Genomic DNA, 19,132 nt, shown 5'->3' with positions numbered 1-19,132 from the left:
ATTAACAACAGAGGTACTAGAACTCAGTGATTTTTGGAATTCATAGACTTTACAAAGGCATATAATATTTTGTTATATGCTGCGCTGTCACTTACAGTCCCAACAGGCCATTAGCTCGACTCAGATCTCATGTGGAGAAAGAGAATCTGATGCCCTAAATCACTGAGGTGTGGTAAAGCCGGGAAAACAACTCCAAACATTTCCTCTTCCTTCAGAAAAGAAATGAAACCTGGCTTTTCTACAAGCTTTGATTTCTCTAATCTCAGTGCCCTCATCCACCTTCGTCAACATCTTGAGGAATCTTTCTCCTTTCCCAGCAACCCTGGCCCCTCCATGATCTGCATGTATAATCAGCAGCGGCTCACTGGGAGGCCACCTCTTAGACATAGCCGTCACTGGAAAGTGTTTGTTTTACTTTCCACGATGTCCAACTTGTGAATTTTCCTGACCATGGTCCCCAATCCTCCACCATAAAATGCACTCATACCTTTCCTTTTTGTCCCATCAATTTGGATTAGGCACTTCACCTCTCTATATTCTACTCTCACGGAAGATCCTAAGTATAAAATGAATTCTTCAACACACCATGGTACCAGGCAACAGAGCTTTAAGTGTGAATCAAGGAGTCACAGGTCTCTTCCTTTCTGTGAGGTAAGAGGGTCAAGTAAACCCAGTTTAGGACCCAGGAAAACACATGAATGCTCAACATCATTAGAGAATCAAAACTACAATGAGATATCATCTCACACCGGTCAGAATGGCCATCATCAAAAAATCTACAAACAATAAATGCTGGAAACCCTCTTGCACTGTTGGTGGGAATGTAAACTGATACAGCCACTATGCAGAACAGTATTGGAGTTTCCTTAAAAAACTAAAAAGAGAACTACCATATGACCCAGCAATCCCACTACTGGGCATATACCCTGAGAAAACCATAATTCAAAAAGAGTCATGTACCACAATGTTCATTGCAGCTCTATTTACAATAGCCAGGACATGGAAGCAACCTAAGTGTCCATCGACAGATGAATGGATAAAGAAGATGTGGCACATATATACAATGGAATATTACTCAGCCATAAAAAGAAATTGAGTTATTTGTAGTGAGGTGGATGGACCTAGAGTCTGTCATACAGAGTGAAGTAAGTCAGAAAGAGAAAAACAAATACCGTATGCTAACACATACATATGGAATCTAAGAAAAAAAATGGTCATGAAGAACCTAGGGGCAAGATGGGAATAAAGACACAGACCTACTAGAGAATGGACTTGAGGATATGGGGAGGGGGAAGGGTAAGCTGGGACAAAGTGAGAGAGTGGCATGGACATATATACACTACCAAACGTAAAATAGATAGCTAGTGGGAAGCAGCCGCACAGCACAGGGAGATCAGCTCGGTGCTTTGTGACCACCTAGAGGGGTGGGATAGGGAGGGTGGGAGATGCAAGAGGGAAGAGATATGGGGACATATGTATATGTATAACTGATTCACTTTGTTATAAAGCAGAAACTGACACACCATTGTAAAGCAATTATACTCCAATAAAGATGTTGGAGAGAGGAAGGGGATAGAGCAAGTATTTGTGGCCTTCATAAAACCCCCTATTGTCTAGCCTAGCACAACCAGAAAAACCAGTAAGCAGATGGCTGGCAACCACCTGTCATGGTCCTTTTAACAATGGATTCATTACCCCTGCAAAATGCTTTACTTGTTTTGACCTTTTATTTGCCTCATTAACTCCAGTTTTCTTGGAACCCCGTCCTAGGCCGAGAAGACTACTGAAGAACACCACCAGACCCGGCTGACCATTTCGTCTACAAACTTTTTTATCTCCGCCCTCAGTGTTACTTGATAATGTTCCAAAAGGGTCTTTACTTTCCTCAGGCCACACTCATTTTCAAGATTACCTGACCGTTTGTTTCACTGAAAAGACAGACAGACATCTCCAACTTCCCTTCACTTAGCCACTTCTGAGGAAGCATTTTCAGCTAATGCCCTTACAGTGATCCACTGAGCTGTAATTTATTTTCATTTCGATTGAGCCCTTTTCAGCATTTTGACCTGTTGCACTCATCTTCTTCCTTAAACCTATGCCTGCCTGTGTGGCTGAACCACACTGACTCCATTTTGTCAGCTCCATCTTGGGCACACAGGCCTCCTCCCTCCCCTTTCTGTGTGACTGAGCTTCAGCCTACTCACTAGGAATGTGCCCAAGCCGGACAAGTTCCCTATCAACTTTTACCCTTGCCTTCATCTGATGCGAAAACTGGAAGAATGCCTTTTGCTGACACAGATGGTTAATGGTCATGAGACCACCACCACCCCCCCCCCTCCCAGAGGGGAGGAAAAAGCCCCAGTTTCCATCCGTGCATACATGCTTTTGGCCCCTTTAAGTCCCCCTGTACCCCTTTCGGCGGCAGGGAGTGCAGCTGCAAATGTTTCAGCACGGATGTTTCACTGTCCACCTGATCCTACCCTGTACGTAAGCTACCCATAGTAAACTTCATATTTGTACTTTACGGAGTTGCCTGCTTCGTTTTCTGGTCTTGCTGTTCCTTTTGAATGGAGGATATTATTCAGTAATCCCTATTCAGTAACCTTTCCAACACTACTCCCCACTCCTTCACTACCCCATCATCCAAATGGAGGTCTTCCCCGAGGCGCTGTATCCAAGCACCTTTGTTATATATTTCTCATCTCACCCCTTTCAGCTATCAATTCTGTGGAGTTCACTCTCAAATCTCTCCAAACTGTCCTTTTACCACCTCCTAAAACAAACACAGTATATTTCCACATTCAAAAGGATCACTATCATCTTCTTCCAACCAAATCCTCTCCCCTCATTTCCTTTCCTTATATTTTCCAGTCAGTCCCCTGGCCTTGGGTACTCTATTTTCAAATAAGTCCCATAACTTGGCCTTTGTGATTGCCTCCTATAAAAGTTTTACTTTGGGGCAGATAAAACTGCCGGAGTACATCTTTTTAGCTATTTCTCACCTGCTAAGTGATTTTCAGTGGCTCCCTGACACTGACCACACACCTCTGCCCAATATTCATGTCACTATAATGTGACTCCAACCTTCCTCTGCAGCCTTACTTCCTCCCCCACCCCACCTCCTGCTTGGACCCTATCTATCTAACTGGACCATTGGCTCCTTCCTGCCCTTGGCCCAAGGCCCTCATCTCTACATCTTCAGTTATGCTATACCTTCTTCAACATATGCTCAGTTCCTACTCCATCCTTCAAAACCCTTCACAAATATCAATTCGTCGAAAAGCCTTCTCTGATCTCCGAAATGAATGAAACTTTAATACCACGTTGCCTTGTTCTGACTAACTGAATAGCCAGTCCTTTGCGGGCTAGGACTATGTCTTTCATCTTCATACCCCAAAGGCATTTATGACAATCCCTTGTCCAGAACCGATATTAGATAATTTAGCAGATGATTTAAACCTCTGAGCAAATAGTTCACCATTTCCAGGCCTTACGAGAGAACAAAAATCCAGGAGTAGCTAAGACAGACACTTACCCATGGATTCTGAAGTCTGACTGCCAACCACCCGGAGCAGCATAGGCTGGCTGCTGTCTGACCTCTGAAGAGACGTAGAAGGAGAGGACACCGTTGTACCATTCACCTTGGCCTCTGCCTGGGGCTGAGGCATCCAAAAGAAAAGAGAATTATTTTTCATAATAAACACTCAAACAAATATATACCTATTACAGACGCTCAAGACTCAGAAATTACGACTTTTCCTACTTAGAAACCTCCCAAAGATGGTTAAATTTGGGAAATTGCACTGTTGATAAGATCCATGGATACTGTCTGTGTACCTGAATTGTACCCCCTTCTAAGTTTGAAAAACATTACAGCTACTGTGGAATAAGATATAGAAAATCATTAGCCTAAATAACTGCAGGATTTAGAAGGTCATGTGAGAATGGTGAAATCATATGAGACCACAAAAATGTAGTGGAGAATTCTTATTTTTGTGAAGTATTAAGGAACAAGATGGAGAGAACATATCTCAAAATTTAAAATTGCCAGAAAGCCAAGACTGTGTGCAGGCAGGGCCTCCCACAATGCAATATCCTGCTACATTTTCAATGGAGACTCAAAAAAATTATGTTTTAGGGATTATCAAAAGAAAAAAACCCAAAGGCATACCAGAAAATAAGACTAATTGAAAAAAAAGAGTTCCATTTCAAGAGGTAAAATTTTCACTTTGAGATAACTAGTGGAAACCTTTCGGTATTTTTTTTCCCCAAGGTGAATTTTAAATCAGTCAAATAAAAGACATTTTTGCAGGAAACAATCTGGAACAACTATAAAATGACATGCTAGTTTTTCCTCCTCTTCTTATATCCCTTGATATCTAGCACTTTGCTAGGCACATACTAAGTAATTAACAAATCGATGCTTGTTACAGCTCTGAAAAGGACTGGGAGTTCTAGTTGTTAGTTTGAAGAGGGGAAAATGATTTTTTGTAAATATCCCATGTTAGAGAGAGGTGGGTCTCACTTGCTCCAGCAGCTGCCTTAGCCTATGTAACTGGGACTCCAGCTGTTTATTGTGGTCTTCCAGGATTTGCATCCTGGCTTCCAGGCGGCCTTTGTGTTGACGCAGTAGCTTGGCCTCAGCAATGAGCTCAGCATCCCGGGGACTCTGGGGAGAGGTGGGCATCATTTCAGGAGGGGACGGCAGTGGGGATAGGCCTTTATGTTCATGCTGCTGCTTGAGACGATCATATTCTGCTTGCAGATTCCTGTTCGGCATCAAAGAAGTGGAAAAGAAAAAAAAAACAAGAAAATTGAATATCATCACCAGATTTCTTATAAAATGGCAGAGAGATACATCTGACCACCACCAAACACAATAGCAAGCAAAAGGGAGGCACTTAATGAATGGTTTTTATGACGACGATTTTAGCGATGCTAAAAAAACAAAATTTGAAGCGTCTGCCCGGATTATGTGAGGGGAGATGCTTTTCAATCTTCTATACTCAAAGCCTTGTGACTACTATGTTTACATAATTAAGCAGCAAAGGAGTTAATCATTTTGTAAATATTTCCTTATACTGTCATGAGATTATAATTCTTATACCTCTATCAACACTTTGGTTTGCTTAAAAAAATCATCAAATATTTTCAACAGCAATGTGTAAGAACATAATAGTAAGAGTGTACCCATGTACCCACCACAGCGCTTTAATAAATTTAACATTTGCCATATTTTCTTCAAATTTCTTTGAAGAAATAAAATATGACAGTTACAGCTGAAGCTTCCCCACAGATTCTCCTTACTATGATATCAGTTCCCCGCTCACCAGTGCCCCCAAGGAGATAATGCCATCCTGAGTTCCACGTCCATCATTACCACGAATGCATCCACAAATACTAGCTTGCTGATATTCGGCTTTTTTTACCCTACATAAATGGCCATTTCACGTGACTCAATCTAATAGCATTATTTTGCATGTTCTTAAACTTTATGTTTAAGAACTTTGTTTAAGCATGTACATACCATTCTAAGAGTTGCTTTTTGCCTTCAACACCGTTTTGGAGATTTATCCATGTTGATACATAATAGTTTATGATTTTAACGGCTATAAGGTTTATTCTGCTGCTTGAATATGCCAGCAGCATTCTCCTCTCAATGAACATTTAGGTTGTTTCCAACTTGTCACTATTACAAACAGTGACGCAATGAATTTCTGTCTACCTGTCTCCCTGGATACCTGTTTAAGAGATTCTTTACAGAATATATGTAGATGTAAAATTGTTGGGTTCTAGCAACATCTTCAACATTGCTACAGATCACCAAACTGCTCTCCTAAGAGTTTTTATACCAATTTACTCTCCCACCAGTAGTGAGTGAGATTTTCCATTTGGTCACATCTTCATCAAATACTTGTTGTTACCAAACATTTAAGTTTCGGTTGATGGGTATATTTTAATGAGCACATCTCTGACTACTGGTGAGGCTGAACTTAGTCTGTTTTGGCCGTACCGCGTGGCTTGTGGGATCTTAGTTCCCTGACCAGGGATCGAACCCGTGCCCTTGGCAGTGAAAGCGCAGAGCCCTAACCACTGGACCGTCAGGGAATTCCCTGAGGCTGAACTTCTTTTATGTTAGTTGGCTTTTCATGTTTCCTTACCCATTTCCCTACTGGGTTGTCTTTTTCTTATTCACATTCTGGATATGTTCGAGATGCTTTTCCTTTGCCAGTTAATATGCACAGCAGATATTATCTCCTACACATATCTTAGCATAGCTGATCTTTAACTTTATTCTTGGCATCTTATTGTACAACAATTTTTAATTTCAAAACACTCCTCCATGTTTTCTGCTTTTGATGTTTTAAGAAAATCTTCCTTACACCTACATTTTAAAGTTTAAAATTTTGTTTTTCACAGTTAGGACTTTACCCAGAATCTTTTATGTTTGGTGTGAACATAAAATCTAATTTTACTATCCCCACATAGATAACTTATTAAGCCAGCCCCATTCATTGTATAGTCCACCTTTTGTCCACTGATTTCTATGGCATTTATATAATACATCAAGCATCCATAAATACACAAGTGTGCTTCTGAGCCCTCTATTCTCTGCTGTTGGTTTATCTGTATGTCCCTGTGCGATTCCGCACTATGGCTTTAAATACATTGTTGTCTGGTAGGCCATCTCACTCCCACTTTGTTTTGTCTTAAAAATTTTCTTGGCTCTTCAGACCTCTCTGATCATCCCTATGATTTTAGTGTCAAGATTTCATATTTCAGGAAAACCCTTGTTGAAATTCTGGGTTTGAATTACATTGACTGTATAGATTAAAATGGGACGAACTGACTTCGTGTTATTGAGTCTTCATATCCAGGAATATGGTGAAGCTCTTCAGTTATTCTAGTCTCCTTTTATGTCCATTAACAATGTTCTGGGACTTCCCTGGTGGTGCAGTGGTTTAGGAGTCTGCCTACCAATGCAGGGGACACGGGTTCGAGCCCTGGTCCGGGAAGATCCCCCATGCCGTGGAGCAACTAAGCCCGTGCGCCACAACTACTGAGCCCACGTGCCACGACTACTGAAGCCTGCGTCCCTAGAGCCTGTGCTCTGCAACGAGAAGCCACCGCAATGAGAAGCCTGCACGCTGCAACGAAGAGTAGCCCTTGCTTGCGGCAACTAGAGAAAGCCCATGCGCAGCAACGAAGACCCAACACAGCCAAAATTAAATTATTGAATTAAAAAAGACAAAAACAAAAACAAAACAATGTTCTATAACTTCCTGTGTTTTTCCTCTAGCTTTTAGGTTGAATGCTTAAATCATTTTTCTTATTTTTATGTTTTTTAATAAATACACATAGGGGTACAGATTTCCTTCTTGCTTTAGAATTGCTGAGAATACAATTCCAATGGAGGACACCTGTTATTTGATACCCAGCAAATGAGCAGAACTCTTGATATCTTTCTTCCAGTTACAAAGAATACCAAAATAAGATGACAGATTTCTGCGGTTCACAGATGTATTTCATCGGGTTAGAGAATGTCCTACCCACAAATGTGGTCTGAGATGTCTATCTATGAGAAAAGACGTGAGAGGCAAGTGGTGAGCAGGCAAGAAGAGTTTTCCCACCGTCCCTCAGGGGATGGCACGTCTTCCGAAATGCCTAGTTTCAAAATGCTGGATCTCTGCACCGAAGATGATTTTATTTCAATCCAATCTATTTTTTTTTGGGTTTGTTTTTCTTTAAAGCTATACCCTGTACCTAATGTTACAAGTTTTCTAGGAATTTGTTTAAAGTCGTACAGGAAAATCAATCTATGATCTTTTTCATTTACAGGAATATAGTATCCTATCTGTATTGACTGAAATCCTATCTGCTATCAATCTTCAAGGAGAGTTATACGTGCAGTTTGTTTCATAGCCATCTGCTTTGACAAAGCAGTAATAAGAAGAAATTCATCAAAATAAGTTTACCCTCAGCCAGATTCTACACATAGGTCCTCTGGGTGTGAACCACCATAAGTAGTTGTTCACATTAATTAAATCCAATTTCTGGCTGCTTAATTGACAATCATCGAAATATTTCCGTGAACCGGAAGCAGCATCCAATGTTCACAAGGTTTCATTTGATAGGAATTATCTTCTATTTTTTTCCCTTGAAGTGTTCGCTAAAAGAAATCCACCTTCATTGAAATGTCCCAGTTGATAACACCTTTTTATGTAGAATCCTATTCAAGACTTTTCTTTCTACCAGAGTGGGTCATCCATGATGTTCTTTTTGAAAACATTGTTTTTAGACATGGACTTCAGGACAGTACAACAAACGATTACTATCCTCCCACTTACTTTTCACAAAGTTACTGACAGGAGACCACCTTTTCCAGAGACGTCTTTCTCTGGGTCTAGTTTTCCACAGAGCTCTCCTTTACTGAGTTATTTATAAGTGCCCTTGTTCAGAAACCACGGTTTAATACATACAAGACACTGCACTTCTGTTTTTTATGCTTTCCACTGAAAAACAGAAAAAGCTCATTTGAATCAGCCAGGGCTTCCCAAAGCTGAGCTGTAAAGAATACCAATTGCTCTACATAGGCCTTTCTTGCCTTCCCAGATGTTTGAAATTTCTCTCGAGAGACCATTTCCTTAAAGACCCATATCATTCTTCAGTTTTGGAAGATTCTAGGCTCTTATTGCTTCAAATATTGCTTCTCTGCCGTTTCCTCCATTCTCTCTTCTGAAACTTGTACTAGGTATATTTTAGAGTCTTGTGGTCAATTCCCCATCTTTCTTTAATTGCTTGTTTATATTTATCTGTTTTTCTTAGTGCTGTGTATAGTAAAGTCCTCAGAATCATCTTTTCAATTCCTTATCCTCTCTGACTGGGTCCAGCCTAGAATTTACCCTGTCTATTGAGATCAGTAGCTTCAATGATGATAGTTTTTAATTTCCAAAGATGTCTTTTTCAGATCCATCTGTTCTTCATCAATTTCTGTTTCTTAATTTGTTATTTTAATAAATGGTATTTCCTTACTTATGTCTTTGAGCATCTTAAATGTACTTACAATCTTTGTTGTACTGTTTTATCATTTTATTTTCATCTAGGCTTAATTCATCATTTGATGGTCAGTTTGCAGGGGCTATCTCAAGTCTGCGTGTGTTTTGGATTTTGGTTTGGAGACATGTTGAAAGGGATAGGGTGTGTTTTCTGCTATATTTCGTGTTTGAGTGTTTTCCATTCTCTCTCTCTCTCCTTCTGAACTGACTGTTCTGTCATGTGGTTTCATGGCTGCTTCCACTCAGGCAGCAGGGTCTCAGGGCCTCTAGTCTAGGGCTAGGTCTTATATTGGTAGTTTGAAGATCCTACACTGAGTGATATGAATGCAGTTATTGCTCATTTCATCACCAGGCAGCATGGTTCAGGTCCTGGCTTCAAGGCTGTAATGCTCCCCTTCTCAACCATACTTCTCACTTCTTCCCTAGGTTCTATGCATTAGGTCCATGGCTACATATAAGCTGTAGTCCCCTGCTGCAGTCCAAATTGTTCTCTTTTTCATCTTCCTTTGAAATATAAGTGAGTATGTGTCTGTCTCTCTCCAGGTGTGTTTTGGCAGGACCCTGATTTCAGGTCTGGCTCTGAGCCCTGACCTGGTGAGGAGAATTTTAATTCCTGTTATTCCAACAGGAGTTTGAAAGTCCACTGACCAGCGTGTGAGCCCCACACACTGCTCACCGCGTCCTGCACTCCCCCTCCCCGCAACTCCCCATTTCTGGTCCACAGAAATGTTCATCTTGTTTTCAAGCCCAGCTATGGCTTTTTAATTTTCTTCACTCCATATATTACCTACCACTGCACAAATGGTAGGAGAAGAAGATGCCTTAAAGCAAAAGCTAACATTATCTTAATCGGAAACCTACCAGGACATGTTGATTTTGTAAATGTACAGTCAAGGTTCCCACAGTACTCGTTCAAATCTAAATTAACCAGAACAGGGTTCAGTGAACCAAACAAGTGACTTCCCCTAAACAAATATGTGGCATACATAAAACTTCTATTGAGCTCAATAACAAACTTATTTTGAGGGAATAGTTTTTTCTCCTGAAGCTCTGAGGCAGGACAAGCTGTCATGCCAAAGGTTCGAAAAGCCAGAAATAGCACCCAAAATAGCTCAAAAGGAGGTATCTTGGCCAGAAACCAAGTAAAACACAAAGTTCTTTGACTTGAGTCTAAATTCTCTTTTACAGGTATTTATAAATTTTGGTGAAGATTACCAAGAAAAATTGATGTTCAAAGAGTTGAATTAGGGCTTCCCTGGTGACACAGTGGTTAAGAATCCACTTGCCATTGCAGGGGACACAGGTTTGAGCCCTGGTCCGGAAATATCCCCCATGCCGCAAAGCAACTAAGCCCGTGCGCCACAACTACTGAGCCTGCGCTCTAGAGCCCCCAGCCACAACTACTGAAGCCCATGTGCCACAACTACTGAAGCCCGTGCACCTAGAGCCCGTGCTCCGCAACAAGAGAAGCCATTGCAATAAGAAGCCTGCGCACCGCAACGAAGAGTAGCCCCCGCTTGCTGCAACTAGAGAAAGCCCGCGCACAGCAACAAAGACCCAACACAGCCAAAAATAAATAAAATAAAATTAATTTTAAAAAAAGCTTTAAACAAAAAAAGAGTTGAATTAGAGATAACTTTTACTAAACATTTCCTAATAAATGTCATGGTTACAGAGCAGTGTTAGGGGTTGGGAAATGAAGCCAGTTAGCCCTTATGAACTAAGTCATTTTCTTAAATTTAAAAACTTCTATGCCAGTACCTTTTAAAGTACATCATAATGCTGGATTTTTTTGGATGCAGTATTTATAAAGCACATAGGGGATATCATTCCCATAAAAGATCAGTGAGATACCACTGTTCCAAGGTGAGTCATTTTAAACCTTAACCACAAGTACACAATCTGCTCATTTTAGCAGTTGCCTGTCAATTTATATTGTTTGTTACCGATATATATTTTGCTTTTCTTGAAGTTATACATGTACATTTTACCCCTATTGATTCTCTAATTGTTACATGGTATTTGTGGAGTCATTTCAATATAGATGAATATATGTCAGGGATCAGACAATGACTCCACAGAGAATCTGTTTAGGTTCTTGATTATCTTGTAAATTATATTTCTCTGGTAGCTCCCTAAAGAACACTAATTCAAATCCACTTCACATGGTTTCTGTCACCACAATTTCTTCCTGCAGCCAGCCTTGCTTAAAAAAAAAAAAAAAAAAAAAAAAGTCTCCCATCCATTATTAATTTCTTATTCTCCATAGAGCTTAAAAAAATCCCTCCATTCTACAACTATGTAGCTGTATCTGATTAATTTTATGTCATCATGTGTATAAATGTGGTTGTCCAGATACAAATTTACATTAAAAATTTTTTCCTAACTAGCTAATGGATATAAGAAACAAATCAAAAAAGAAAAAAAGAGAGAGAGAAATCAAATTGGCTTTACCTCTACCTGCTGAAAACATGAAAGCACCTGGTCCCTCTAGCAATCATAACAAGCTACATGCTAGTTATAATAAAGAACATTACAACAATCTTTGTGTAATTTCTATTAATTTACTGATGTCAACCAAGTGTTTTCAATGTAGGTCATGTACTCTTTAAATGGAACTTCCGTACCGTGTGTAATTATGTAACTGTTTGAAGATCACTTTCCAGTGGTCACTGTCTTAACAAGTCTTATACATTAAACTGTATATCAAAGCATGAGCACACACAGGATCCATTTCATAAAGTGGGAACAACTACAAAGGTCTGCATCTAAAAAGATTAGGCCCGGAGAAATCTAGCTTTACCCTCATACAGTGTTAAAAGCAGCTAAATCATATCCACCAATCTGGATTCAGGCAAATGTAGTAAATCACACAGAACTATTACAGCAACTATAAATCTAGCAAATTAGCAGTTTCTAAAAAAAAAGGGAAAGACAAATTTCGCAGGCGTGAGGTATTTTAAAAACTGGAAATTGCACAGAGCCTTTTTCAATTATAATTAAAATATTTAAAGCTATACTGTAAAATTTTATCAAACACAAAGTCAAAAATACCCCTAAACTAGATGGAAAGAGACATTAATATGCCTTGGCACTACCAGTGTTAATTATGGAGCCGCTCACAGGGTGGGAAGTAAAAATATGCATATTTTAGGTCTGCCTTAAGCAAAACTGTAAAAATGGCAGGAACCCCCAGGCTCTTATTTCTAATCCTCTTCTCTTAACATTGTCCCCTTGTAATGCATGTAGAGCTCTTAATTTCCAACCCCTTTCCTACTGAATAGACCTTACTGGGATTTTATAATAATGTACCATTTCTTCCAGTGATATCTGCATTTAAAAGCGATGTTGAAGCGGGACTTCCCTGGTGGCGCAGTGATTAAGAATCCGCCTGCCAATGCAGGGGACACAGGTTCGATCCCGCTCCGGAAAGATTCCACATGCGGCGGAACAACTAGGCCGTTGTGCCACAGCTACTGAAGCCCGCACGCCTAGAGCCAGTGCTCCACAGCAAGAGAAGCCACCGCAACGAAGAGCAGCCCCTGCTCGCCGCAACTAGAGAAAGCCCACGCGCAGCAACAAAGACCCAACGCAGCCAAAAAATAATAAATAAATAAATAAATAAATAACTTTATTTTAAAAAAGCAATGTTGAAGCAAGTAAAGAAAAATAAGATAATTTTTTTTGGACACATTGCCTTTTTTGCTGCCTTTTATCACCCATGGCTGAGGCGGAAATTGGAACAGGGTTTGAGAGCATGGTTCTGGAGTTAGAAAGACCTTGATTCACAGCCAGGCTCTGCCAGCTGCTGAGGCTGGGCAACTGACCTAAGCACTCACCCCACCAGGAGGTTCAGTGAGCCAGTGCAGTCTACATTCTCTGTGTACAACTTTGTTAGAACCAGACCCAGCCCATTCTAAGTGTTCATAATTATTATGACTTCTTTCTCTATATTGTGTACTCTTTGGATTTGGAACCTCAGGTGTGCTGAAAGCTTCTTACCAAAGGAAAGCACTTAAATTGTCTGAAATAAAAGCAATCTAGTAACACCCACTGAACTTGGCAGAATATATATATAGAGAGAGAGAGAGAGAGAGAGCGAGAGAGCGTGAGCACTTAGAAACTGATTCACCGTTTGCTCTCTTTAATTCTTGCCTCCCCCTCCCCAGTCATGATTGTAGCTACCCCAGAATCTGGGAATTGTTGTATATTTTCCATCATCTGTGCTATAGTAAAGTGTATCACAGCTGAGCATCTGGGCAAAATGAAATGACTGAGCTAAGATCACTAGGATGAGATTTCCTTAGATTTCACCAAATCTGCTGGGCATGTGACAGAATTATAAAATTTTGTCCATAGGTTACTGCTGTAATAAACTGTTCAGACCAAGTCTACAGGGTTAATGTACTTAGATATACTCTATTCTCAGGATTTGCCCTTGACATAGTGATCTATATCTTGCTTGAGCTCCATGAGACAGAACCTGACAGTATTAATTGGCTTTAGTTTTTTTTTTTAATCTTCAATGAGTGAGATATTTTTTCACAAATTCCTGATCAAGGACTAACACAGTATTGTCCAAGAATAAATGTATTAATCAAAAGTTCAACACAAGAAGTGAAGAATTCATTAAAAAAATCCTGTTATACCTGGAAATAAAGCAGACAAACAAAACCCAAGACAAATATGACCGTGACTAGTCTTAACCATACAAAAAGCATACTAGGATTGGAAAGCTTTTAGAAGTGAGGAAGTCTAGTGTCCAGGAATAGTACCATTGGGAAAAGTGTGTTTCAATTTTCAGACAAATACAGTAAAATATTAAACTTTCATTGTTTGTGGTCAGCAAAAATCTGTAACAGTCTCTAGGAGAATCATAATTTTAGGCTTTGTGTGTCCTGGCTTGAATCCCTCACGAGTAGTTAAGACTTGGCCTTAAATTCTCCCAGTAACTTTATCTTGATGGCCTATTTTTCACTTCCTGGCATGCACTGCTATATACTCTTGCCATATTTAATCCTACGGTCTCCTCTATTACAATGACAGAAACTACAGAATCATTTCTTTAAAGTAGGTCCCAGTACTCGTGCACAAATGTTCATGGCAGAATTATCCATAATAGCCATTAAGTGGAAACAACTCAAATGTCCATCAACTGCCAAATGAATGTTTTAAAATGTGGTATTTCTATATGATAGAATATCATTCAGTAATGAAAAAGAATGAAGTACTAATACATGCTACAACATAGGTGTCCCTTTAAAATATTATTCTACGTGAAAGAAGCCAGTTACAAAAGACCATGTATTGTGTTATTCCATTTATATGAAATGTCCAGAATAAGCAAATCCATATAAACAAAGAAGATTAGTGACTGTCTGGGGCTGGGGTGCGGTTGTTTTGGAAGAAATGGAGAGTGATTGAAAATGGGTATGGGGTTTCTTTTTGGGGTGAGGAAATTGTTCTAAAATTGCTTATGTGACGATGGTTGCACAACTCTGTGAATATACTAATAACCAGTGACATATACACTTTAAATGGGTTAATTTTATGGTATGTGAATTATATCTTGATAAAGCTCTTATAAAAAATAAGTTCTAAATTCAAAATATTATTTCTCACAGCACAAAAGATTATTTCCCCAATGAAGTCAATAATTTTCTAATGCTCTCTCCTACTATGGAGGAATCAAGTTTAACCCGTGTACATAAGAGAAAGATGGTGTGTATATGCCTGCAGAATTATGTATGCAGACACTTCTCAGTATTTTCAGACAATGAATTTAAAAGAGAGCCCCCAAAAAAGCCCAGGAAATGTTCAAGTCTGGGTTAACCTAAACAACTTCAGTGTTTTCAGTCCAGTGGAAAATGATATAAAAGACAACCCACAGAGTGGGAGAAAATATTTGCAAACAAAGCAACCAACAAGGGATTAATCTCCAAAATATACAAACAGCTCATGCAGCTCTATGTCAAAAAAACAAACAACCCAATCAAAAAATCGGCAGAAGTTCTAAACAGACATTTCTCCAAAGAAGACATACAGATGGCCAAAAAGCACATGAAAAGATGCTCAACATCACTAATTATCAGAGAAATGCAAATCAAAACTACAATGAGGTACTGCCCCACACCAGTCATAATGGCCATCATTAAAAACTCCATAAACAATAAATGCTGGAGAGGGTGTGGAGAAAAGGGAACCCTTCTACATTGTTGGTGGGAATGTTAATTGGTGCAGCCATTATGGAGAACAGTATGGAGGTTCCTTATAAAACTAAAAATAGAACTACCATATGATCCACAGCAATCCCTCTCCTGGGCTTATATCCAGAGAAAACCATACTTCAAAAAGATACATGCACCCCAATGTTCATAGCAGCACTATTTACAATAGCCAAGACATGGAAGCAACCTAAATGTCCATCGACGGATGAATGGATAAAAAAGATGTGGTACTTATATACAATGCAATATTACTCAGCCATAAAAAGGAATGAAATTGGGTCATTTGTAGAGACATGGATGGACCTAGAGTCTGTCATGCAGAGTGAAGCAAGTCGGACAGAGAAAGACAAATACCATATGATATCACTTATATATAGAATCTGAAATAAATGATACAAATGAACTTACTTACAAAACAGAAATAGAGTCACAGATGTAGAAAAACCAGCCAAGAAATCTGGCAGGGAACAAGAAAACTCCAAAGGACATTTATCCATTAATTGAATCAACATGTAAAGTCTACACCAGCACTAGAAAGAGAAACATATGCGAGACACAGTCCCTTACCCTTCAAGAGCTCACCTTCTAGTGTGTGGGATATTGTTTAGTTCCATGGTGACAAGCCTTACACTAATGCAAAAGGACTGGGAATTATGCTCATTGTTTAAGCTAAGAATATAGGTTATTTCTATCTTTGAAATAATCACTTTGATTTACTAGGAAATTACAGGAAAAGGATCATATGGGTTTACTTATAAATTGTAGATAGCAGACGGAGTGGTACCAAAAGGTAACCCAGAATCTGGAGATACAGAAAAAGGTCAACTTTAATCATCCACATAGCAGGAAAAAAAAAAGGGTTTGGTCATCTGCATAAGTCATCCATTTACGTAAGTAATACAAACCAGGAAACCATTTCTAACTGGGCTACTGGTGGAGAACTGGGCATAGCCAGTTACAATCAAGTACACTAGGAGGTCCTTGGTCTTCTTTCCACATGTGTTCTCTTCCTAAGAGGACCCTGTCCTCTCCCTAGGCTTCCACCTCCTCTACACCCATGACCCGGCCTCCCCAACCCATCACTCCTCAGTCAAGGCTTCTCTTCTAGACTCCAGACCTGTCTTTTCAACAGTCTCCTGGATGTCTCCATTAGCCATGGGTTCTGTGAACTTAAACTTGCTAAGTACCAAGCCACACAAGGTTGATAGATTCATCACTGATCCTTCCCCTAACATTTCAGTGCCAGAAAAGGAATCAGCTTCCTCAAGAAGCATTACACAGGACCATACACTAGCTACACATCTTCAAAATGTATACCTTAATCTGTCACTGAGATGACTGTTACAGCTGCCTTCCTGCTAATATCTTACCATGTGTTGGCAACACACTTCTATATCACAACCCAGGAGAGGCCTCAAGTAACAACTGGCCTTCGCATCTAACAGCTTAGGAAGCAAAATCCAACAGTAATTGTTACAGAAGCAAAAGTTCCTGTCTTCGGTAGACATCCATCGAAATTCAATCAGTTAACAATTAAGAGCTCCATATAGCAAATTAATTTTGTCAAGTTATTGGTGGAAATGCTTTTTTGTGGTTTGATTGGAAAGCCAGGTCACTCACAGTGGGATGTTCCACAAAAAGACCTCATAGAATTATCTATTCTTACGGGAGGTGATTTAATACCTATCTTTGAATTTTTCAGACTAAATCATCTTGGTCTCTGGGGTTGTAGGGCTTTACTACTGGAGAAAATCAGAAGTTACTTTTGTGAGAAAAATCCAGGTTTCATTTTCAGAGACATTAGTACAGACTTGTATTTCTTACCAAAGTGAGTTCCACAGAAAACTACAACTGGGCTGAGGTCAAGTATGTGTAACCAACATTGGGTTAAACAAAGCTAATCATGTTTCTTTACTTCTGGACTCTTCAATGCAAACGCAAATTAATCAACACTTTCCAGTACAAGCACTTCCAAAGTTTATCTGTCCTTAAAATCAGTCTTTTTAGAGTATCTTAGAGGTATTCTATAGAACACATTTTGGGCAATAGTGACCTTTATCCATGGAGAACCGTCATCATTTCTTTGGTCTTTAATGGCAAACTTTCTACAATTATCAAAGGCCACTAGAAACAGCCACATAAAATTTCCTTCAGTCTTTGTTATAAAAATATTGATAAGGAGACTAGCCAGTAATCACACCAAGCATTAACACTGTTTAAGAGTCCAGGAATGCCTGAGTTTGAATCCAGGCCCTATTCCTTGCTAGCCGTGTGACGTGTCCTTCATACTCTGTGTCATGGAGTCTTTATTTGGGAAACAGCCTCTCCTGCATAGGGTTGTTGTGGGGATTGAATAGGATCTTACCTATCCTCAGAACAGTTTTGGTCCACAGCAAGCACTCAAATGACAGCTATTTGTTTTTGCTGTTACTGTTATTTAGAACCAGGAAAACTACGCTGTTTCCTTAGAAAGTTTCACGCTTCTTTCATCCAATATTGAGAGATAGATAAATCATTGTTTCCTCTTATTCCCCCTGCCTGCAGGGAACCTCAAACTAAATTTGAAGTTCAATTATATCAACTAAGCTAATCCCCACTATATTCATTGATTTACTATTTCTACTACAGGAATCTTCCTATTTTTTTTTAAGTCCTTTTTGGAAAGTGAATACATAAAATCAATATAGGAAATTTCCACTTGAATCTCCTTGGGCAAACAGAACTCAGTATGCGCAATACATAGTTCTTTTTCTCTATCCATTGACCTTGGCCAATCAGTAGCTTTTCTTGTGTGTGCTATGTTGTTGTTGATATTGTTTTTTAATGACCATTTCCCAGTTCCCTGATAAAAAATTTCATACCACCCAATTCCTCCCTCTCCCATCTCCCCTGGCCTCATTCATCCAGCGACTTGCCATTTCTCTATCCCTTCTTCACTTGCCTAAGAGATCCTTAGTTAAGAACCTGGCCATGTTTCAATGAACTGTTGCATTATCCTTCTACCAATCTCCACGGCTTTAGCTCCCTGCTTACAATTATTTTGCTAAATCTTCTCCTCCTCACAAAGCCTTCACTGTTCAACTGCTTATAGGATACAATCCAAACTCCTTTGTCTGACATGTAAAGCCCTTTAAACAGTGGTCTCCACCTACCATTCCACTACTCTCTTGTTCTCTTCATCCTGTGCTCTGGCCACACATAACTCACTGCCCCAACAGTCTGCAAAGCTCATCCTTACGCCCTCTCTCAGCCTGGAAAACTCCTATTCAGCCTTTATGTTCACCTCCCTTTGTGAAAGACTCCCCAAGCCCTCCGACAGAATTAGTCATTTACCTCTGTGCCCTCAGAGCACTTGTAACACTGGGTTATAATTAGTTGTTTATATTTTAATGTCTTTTTATTAAAGTTTGAGCCCCATGAGGGTAAGAACCAAGGCTTATTCCTTTTTTGTAGTCCTGTTTGAAAAACACATTTAGCATTCACTAACTATCTGTTGAATTGAGTGGAATGATATCCTCAGGCCTGGAAAGTAACTAAAGAAAGTTAAGACTACAGTCAGTTCTACTGTAGCAGGATGGTCTGGTAACAAAAGCCAAAAGAAGGATGAGGGTCTTCATGGAGGATCTAAAAAGGGAAATTGGATTGTAAGAACTTCAGCTTTTATCCAGCTTGCTCTAGGAAGATGGCAGCTGTACCAATAAGCTGTGAATACTGTTATCACCAGAGGGGCACTTCAGTTTTTCTGTGGTATGAAGCAGTCCTCACGACTATCCAATTTCCTATGCCAAGATCTAAACTCACCAGACAAGTTTTTGTTATGATTTCCAAGATATCTAAGACAGAGGACCC

General features: G+C 39.6%; 1 protein-coding gene across 3 annotated transcripts in view; it reads right to left on the bottom strand.

Moving 5' to 3' along the window:
* Positions 1–19,132, bottom strand: part of LOC118888681 (dystrophin-like) — a 151,556-nt gene that overhangs the window by 32,880 nt on the left and 99,544 nt on the right. For all 3 annotated transcript variants that reach the window (XM_036840024.1, XM_036840026.1, XM_036840025.1), the window contains exons 14-15: positions 4,526–4,769; positions 3,536–3,659 (exon numbers count right to left, since the gene is read on the bottom strand). In XM_036840024.1, the coding sequence (XP_036695919.1) occupies positions 3,536–3,659; positions 4,526–4,769 (368 nt within the window). The remainder of the gene's footprint in view (positions 1–3,535; positions 3,660–4,525; positions 4,770–19,132) is intronic.

Source organism: Balaenoptera musculus, chromosome X (assembly GCF_009873245.2).
Source record: "Balaenoptera musculus isolate JJ_BM4_2016_0621 chromosome X, mBalMus1.pri.v3, whole genome shotgun sequence".
Lineage (NCBI taxonomy): Eukaryota > Metazoa > Chordata > Mammalia > Artiodactyla > Balaenopteridae > Balaenoptera > Balaenoptera musculus.
The sequence above is the reverse complement of the archived record's forward strand: the minus strand, read 5'-3'. Positions and strand labels throughout refer to the sequence as shown.